This window comes from Camellia sinensis, chromosome 7, assembly GCF_055761805.1.
Source record: "Camellia sinensis isolate YWXY chromosome 7, ASM5576180v1, whole genome shotgun sequence".
NCBI lineage: Eukaryota > Viridiplantae > Streptophyta > Magnoliopsida > Ericales > Theaceae > Camellia > Camellia sinensis.
This window is the reverse complement of record NC_138967.1, coordinates 134,574,891-134,582,390: the sequence shown is the minus strand read 5'-3', so window position 1 is coordinate 134,582,390 and position 7,500 is coordinate 134,574,891. Positions and strand designations below refer to the sequence as shown.

At 33.9% G+C, this 7,500-nt stretch overlaps 1 protein-coding gene across 1 annotated transcript; it reads right to left on the bottom strand.

Moving 5' to 3' along the window:
- Nucleotides 1-900: 900 nt before the first annotated feature.
- Nucleotides 901-7,181, bottom strand: LOC145796114 (calcium-transporting ATPase 1, endoplasmic reticulum-type-like). Its single transcript, XM_082881125.1, has 5 exons — nt 7,092-7,181; nt 1,730-1,780; nt 1,548-1,657; nt 1,200-1,395; nt 901-1,101 (listed from the first exon to the last, which is right to left on the bottom strand). The coding sequence occupies exons 1-5, from the start codon at nt 7,179-7,181 to the stop codon at nt 901-903; spliced, it is 648 nt and encodes a 215-aa protein (XP_082737251.1).
- Nucleotides 7,182-7,500: the final 319 nt, after the last annotated feature.

Below are 7,500 nucleotides of genomic sequence, written 5' to 3'. Positions count from 1 at the left end.
ATTAGAGTCTATATTATTTACAAGTTTAAAAAGAAACTTCCAATCCATTATAGAAGAAATTTAGGTAAGTTTTAGTAGTTTTAGGCACTTTTTGGAACAATGTGATATAATTCTATCTGAGTACTTAGTAGCAAATACATAACACAAGGAACTATAAGAACTATAGCAAATACATGAGATTATTATTTGTAGTTCATCTATAGATTAGATGGCAAGAAAAATATCAACAAATACACCACGAGAGAAGCAAACATGTTTTATTTTTTTAATTTTTTTTTACAAAAAAACATGTTATGTTGAATGAATGTGTAATTAGTAAGAACAATAATAACAATAATTAAAGAAACGAAGATAAGAAGAAATGTTCTAGATTATTTTCTAGGTACAATAGTTCATACAATGTGGAATGCGCAAGGCATGCACAGGCATCAAGTAAATCCAGCTTAGACAGACATCAATGACATGGTGAGATTAAAGCTTACAGGTATTAGCTTGTGTGGAAATTTAAGACCATCAGCGCCTATGAATGCCCCTCCATTAATCCTCTCATCTTGTAATGGTTCCCCTGCAACCAAAAGATACAAAAGCTAATGATATTCTAACAAGGCAACCTAGATAAAATCGGGAAAATAAATCCTAAAAACAATACATATTTATAATATAAATGAATATTTTTTGGCGAGAAATTTATACCCCCCCCCCCCCTCAAAAAAAAAGGTGAAACCACCACAAAACAGTTTCTACCGTATGCTAAGACTATCCATAGAAAAGCAACATCATGATGATTTACCAAATTTATCTAGGGGTGCAACAACTGTCCCTCTCAATAGCAGTGACAATTGAGTAATAAAGTAAACTTTAGTTAGAACACAAAAATATTGAACTACTCACAAAACCAAATCATTTAAATAAATGATTCCCAGCTGTTAATGGTAAAACTGTGAAATTTCCCCAAGATGAGCATTGGCCCCAATTTGCAAGCTGAGAGAATGTGACCAATGTGTGCCTATCACCACTATGGTCAATACCTAAGAATGAGCCATGTGCGTACCAAATGTGGAATACACCAACAGTTGCCATTCCAACATATAGCCCAATCACCTGCACATAATCCATTTGTTAATTATACAGATTATTAGACTTCAATCTCATGGAAATCAATTTTTGCAATGTGAAATCAGTTTTTCCAAACTTTTTACCAAATAGCGGAATAAAGTCCAAAGATTGATGAGCATGTCATCACTTCGGCGAGGGGGTTTCTTCATGATGTTCCTATCTGGTGTATTGACAAGGTTGACCCACAAGGGTTGGATAGGGATTAGGCCTTTCGGGACCCCTAATGCCACTATTAAAAATATTGAGGCAACCTCACCTATATTTGAGGAGATCCTGTACCTGCAATAGGGTGAAAACCATTCACAACATGAGCCCAATTGAAAGTTCATTTCTGTTACAAGAAGGATTATGAATTTAGCCACTTCCTTGCTCTACGTCTCTCTTTATATGCTTCGATCATTTACTGCTTAGAGGGGAAGATGGGAAAGCACCTGATGAAAGTTTTCATGTTGTTGTAAATAGACCTCCCTTCACTTATTGCAGCGACTATCGTACTAAAATTATCATTAGCCAGCACCATATCAGAAGCTTCCTTAGCAACCTAGAAAGAGAAGAGAAATTAGTTTCAAGTTTCAAACAATGCTAACCTAAAGAAAATGAAGAAAAAACACACCTCCATCCCAGCAATTCCCATAGCTATTCCAATAGTTTTGGCTTTGTTTGGCTAGGATTATAAGTCCATTTTTCTATAAAAATTTCATAAAAAAACTTTAGGTCGTTGGCGTGCTTATTTCCCTCTAAATGCCAATTTTAAACACTTCAAAAATTCAATAGAAAAGTCACACAAAAATAAAACAAGACAAAAGAAAAAAGAAAAAAAAGTTAGGAATATGCCAAACAAATCAGTTTATTTAAACAATATTATGGCCTTATTTTAAGCTAATAAGCAAGCTGCTGAGTGCCAAAGATTGGCATGGCATAACTCACTCTCAGTCCAACCAAGCCAACAAAAGTGAGTTTACTCTCGATTGATGAATAACATGAAATGGATAGCCGCGAAAGGGAACTAACAACTTGTGGAACTGGTTGATCACAGATGACCATTTACTTCTCGTCAACGTTGATCCTCTAGCAGAAACATCTCCTAATGCGAGCAGCATATTAGGCTTCAAGATTTTAAATGATTTTTGGTTCAAATATTAGTAACATGAAATGATAAGATTATGCAAGTTCCAATAAAAGAATAGTTTAAAGCATGGACAATGACAGGGATGAAAAATAGTACAAATACAGAGAGATTCAACTCATGTTGAAACATGTGAATCTAATAACTATAATCCTCAAGTGTCATTGAACCAGGATTTGTCAACCATGGATTGAAGCACTTTTTCTTTCTTTTTTTTTAGTTTCCTCAACTTAGTTTTGTGATGCAACATTTTCAGCTCAACTAATACAAAAATGCTACATATTAAGTGTAATATCCTTTATGAAACTTTATTAAAATAAAAGTAAACTTTGACAAGTCACATGCTTAAGCAATGAATCATGAATAAAAAAGGAATATCTTTAAATATGTGTGAAGTTATATAACAAGTTTTCATTGTTCATATTAAAGTGCTTGATTCTAACATGAAAAAATCAAGTATTAAATTACTCTATGCTTGTAAGAAAAGTGTGTGGCAACATATAGTGAACAAAGTCCGAACAACCAGATCAAATCAAACACATCATTAGAAACAAAAGCTTGAACAGTCTAATAGTTAACTGAGCTTGATCAGTTGCACCCAATGTTTCAACTCATATTTAAAGCTTGGTTTGAGCTCTTGAGGGTGTTATTTGCTTGGTTTTGTTGCTTGAATTGCTTATTCTCTTCAAGAGGTATAAGGCTTTGTCTCTTTGCTTACTTTCTCTACTTTTTTCCTACTGTTTTTCCATTGTTTTGGGCTGTCAGAACTCTGTGTTTTTTAGGCTGAAGCTTGGGTTTAAGGCCATTAAAGGTTATGGGGGTGGTTCACCCTTCTTTATACCTTGTTTTGGAGGCTTACAACAAAAGTAACCTATGGTGACAAAAAGTAGTGAAGAAAATAAATTTCGTCACTAAATAAGAATAATCCGTGACGAATTATAAAATTTTGTCACATAAAATAAAAAAATAAAAATAATAGGTGACGAAATTTATTTTCGTCAACAAATACTTTTTTTTAGGTGAGAAAAAATTAAGTTTCGTCATTGAAGGTTTTCCCACTAATTTTTTTTTTGGTGGCACCAAAATTTTGACAGTTCTGGTGAGAAAAAAATTTGTCACCAATTATAAAATTATTAGTGAGGAATATATTTTCGTCACTAATAATTATATATATATATATATATTGAGAAACTTATTTTAAATATTTTAAGACTATTTGGTGATAAATATATTTTTGTCGCTAATAATTTTTAATATTTTGAGACTTTTTAGTGAGGAAATTATTTTGTCACTAATTTTGAAGGGAAAGTTTTGAAATATTGGGCAGTAATGAAAAAAAATATACTACTAACTTTCCCTCCCCCCCCTCCTCATTTTTTGTTTATCAGTTTTCCCTTCCCTCTTTCTCTCTCTCTTTAAAAACAAAACACAAATTAATTAGCTCTCTAAGTAACCTACGGTGACGAAAAGTAATGAAGAAAATAAATTTCATCACTAAATAAGAATAATCCGTGACGAATTATAAAATTTTGTCACATATAAAAAAAAGTAAAAATAATAGGTGACGAAATTTATTTTCGTCAATAAATACTTTATTTTAGGTGAGGAAAAATTAAATTTCGTTGCCAAAGGTTTTCGCTCTAATTTTTTTGGGTAGGGGGCCAAAATTTTGAGACTTTTGGTGAGAAAAAAAATTTGTCACCAATTATAAAATTATTAGTGAGTAATACATTTTCAGCACCAATAATTTTAAATATTTTTTTTTGAAAAATTTGATTTTAAATATTTTGAAACTATTTGATGAAGAATATACATTACAACAAAAACACACTTTAGTCGCACTACACTAGTGGCATGTTTTTAGAAAATGTTACAAAAATAGTATTTGGTAACACGTTTTAGAAAAAAAAAACAAACAAACAAACAAACAAACAAACTACAGAACCACAAACATTTAAAGGTCTAGTGACATTTATTAATTTTATGGCTTTTTATAAAAGAATGGCAAAAGAAATTGTTTTAGTGGCATTTATCAACAGATGACACTAAATTAGGTCGGTGCAAGTTACTTTTTATGGCATTAGGTGAAAAGTGTCCTAAACAAATATTTTATAACATTTTGAGAAATGTCAGTAAGTCAAAAACTTTCCAAGCTATCTAATGGCACTTTTTGAAAAAATAAAAAATGATAATGTATTTTCAAAATTTTCAAAATGTTCAATATAAATAAAAACAAATAAGTTACAGTGAATATAACATGTTTTTTTTTTTAACTATACTTGCCACATGTACAAAATTGGTTAACAGCTTTATATGACTTAAAAGAAGAAATAAAATTTCAAATTGCTCTCTTGTACAATGATAAATTTTTTTGAATTTGAGTTCTTATAATTTGAATTAATTCGATTTTGACTCTGAATATTACCGCCCAATTTGAATTTATGTTTAATTTTAGTATTATTAATTTTTTATTTATATGTATTACAGGTACATACACCAAACAGAGTGACCAAAGACCAAACATTTGCTCTCCCCCTCTCTCTTATAGTTAGTCGCTCACCGTTTATGTTTAATTTTAGTATTATTAATTTTTTATTTATCTGTATTACAGGTACATACACCAAATAGAGTGACTAAACACCAAGCATAGTCTTGCTCTCCCCATTTCTCTCATAGTCGCTCACCGTCGGTCAGTCACCGTCACTCACCGTCTCCTCGGTTCCCATTGATGTTCAGGTCTCTCTCTCTCTCTCTCTCTCTCTCTCTCTCTCTCTCTCTCTCTTTCTCTCTCTTCCTTTATTTTCCCATATCACTCTAGAGCTAGGGTTTTTTTTTTGTAGGATTTTTTTTTTTTTTTTTTGTGAAATGAGTACATGAGTTTTGATTTTTGTTCTAGATTTAGGGTTTTTTGAACTAATTATTGGTGTGATAGATGAGATGATTTATTCTGTAAAATGACATAGGGTTTTTGAATTTCAAGTTGAAGATATATTGAACAAACAAAATGGATTGTAGTTTTAATTATACAAAATTATTTGTCGATTCTTAATATTAACTCCAATACTAATTTAACAATGATTTTTTCTCATTACTAAAATTGTAGTTCTATTTCACTGCTCCTAATGTTTGTCCATTTCATTTTCACTTCATACACTATATATGACAGCAGAAGTGGGTCTTTCTTTTTTCTTTTTGACAAAGATCTCCTATTTAATATCACGTCCCTCCAAAGTGTCTCCAAAATTCATAATTGATTGGTTCCACAATTCCCTCAACCCACAATATGAGACCTCACAACACTCAAAAAACAGCAGCCTCATGCAACCTGCAAAACAGAGTATATATAGAAATATATATAAATAGTTAATCAATACACTCTCAATATGGTCAGTGAGAGGTGTGTAGTATAACTTCCTCACAACACTCAAACCTCTATGAAATGGTTTAACACTCATAACAGCTCCTTGTAACCTGCACAATAAACAAAACATTTGGAAACACTCAATATATCTTCACAATCACCCAACACACATTTAATGAACTCCCATCTCTCATTTCTCTTCCCAAATGATTGGGGCTATTCTTCAATATTGAATCTGGCAGTTTCCATGTATCAAGGAAACACCTGTCACCTGGATGGCTTTTCAGGTTAGAAACAGATAACATACAAAATTTTACTGTGTGAGTGAATTTCTGACCACACTGCCAACTCAGTATTCAACTGGAGAGCACTGGCAGAATAGATGGCACCTGAATGACCTGCAACAGAAAGAAGAGATTCTAGCGGTGGTTCGTCCACCCGGGGGCACTCCGATGATCAAGTCAGTTATCTGTCAAAGATAGATCAAGTACTAAAATCATTGTTCAGAATATAAATTGCGTACCTTAGACCCATTGGGGGTGCCTTTCTTTTATAGTTAACTCAATCCTAATCCTAATAGAAGTCTAGCTTCAATGGACTTCTGCTCAATGCTTATCTTGGACTCTCCAATAGATAAGATAAACTCCCTAAGAGCTTTATCCTTATCCAGGTTGAGGTCTTTCCTCATTCTAGGACTCTTGTCCCCTATCTGCTTATTCCGAACTCCAATATCTTTGGAGATAACCTCGGCCTAGCCGAGATCACCTCGGCATTACGACCAGGACATGTGGCACCTTAGCTGACACGTCGTCGTCACTTTGGCCACCTGTTGGTACTCAGAAAATACATCCCCACAACTGTCCCCTGATTCTATTACCTCGACATCTTGAGGTGACGAAACCTATATCAGTACTTCTTTCCAGAGCGTCGGCTAAGCCTGCTTCTTAATTCATTTCCCAAATAAGAACTCGTTGGCTCAGTATGACCAAGACCCATAGTTTGTTTTCATTAATGCCTCAAAAACCATTAACCAGGGTTGCTTCAAGTTTCTATGCTGAGATCATCCTCCAGGCCGAGGTACTGCTCCATCAAATCAAGAATTCCAAGAGCTCCTTCACGCGTATGAGTTGTCACGCAAAATAAATCAACCATTTCTGCCACGCGTTTATCCTCCACTGGACCGTGTCCGATACGTGCTTGTAAGTCGTCTTGTGTCTGGGTGCACCGTCTGACAAATGTGTCGTTCTAGGTTCATCAATTTCTTTTTGTCGCCTTTTCACGTTTTTTGACAAAACCAGCGCCCTCTCTCTTTGTCTTTTCACTTTACTTCGTTCATTTCTGAAGCTTTTTCTCTCTCTAGCTTTTTCTCCTAAATCCTCCATTGCTGCCTTCACGAAGCTTTCTGCAATCAGTCTCACTCTCTCCTCCGGCGAGGCATCTGCCGCATTTCCTTGCTTCCGGCTACTGCTTGATCCTAAAAAAATTTACTTCGACTTCATTTTTCTTGGGTAAGTCATTGTTCCCTTTTATTTCAATTTCTTGTTGCTCTTCAAAAAGCTTTGCTTCATTCGTTGCCATTGCTGTTTTGCTCAAGTCCTTGATTTTATAAATCATGTATCTGAGCACATTTACTTTATGATTTTGCTTCTGCCCAATTTGTGTCTTGAATACGCACACACTGCTCACAAATTTGTTCACTCTTGCCACTGTTCTTGGCTTTGCACCCTTGTGCACATTTTGTCACAGTGTTCTTGATGGTTTACCATTGTTTCTTGATTCTGAAACACATTCTTGTTTTCTATTTTCTGTGTCTTTTCCAGATTCGTGCCTTCAATCTTCATTTCCATAGATCTAGGTTTGGGATTTGTTCGTAGAACCCACAAAATTTTAGGAAAAA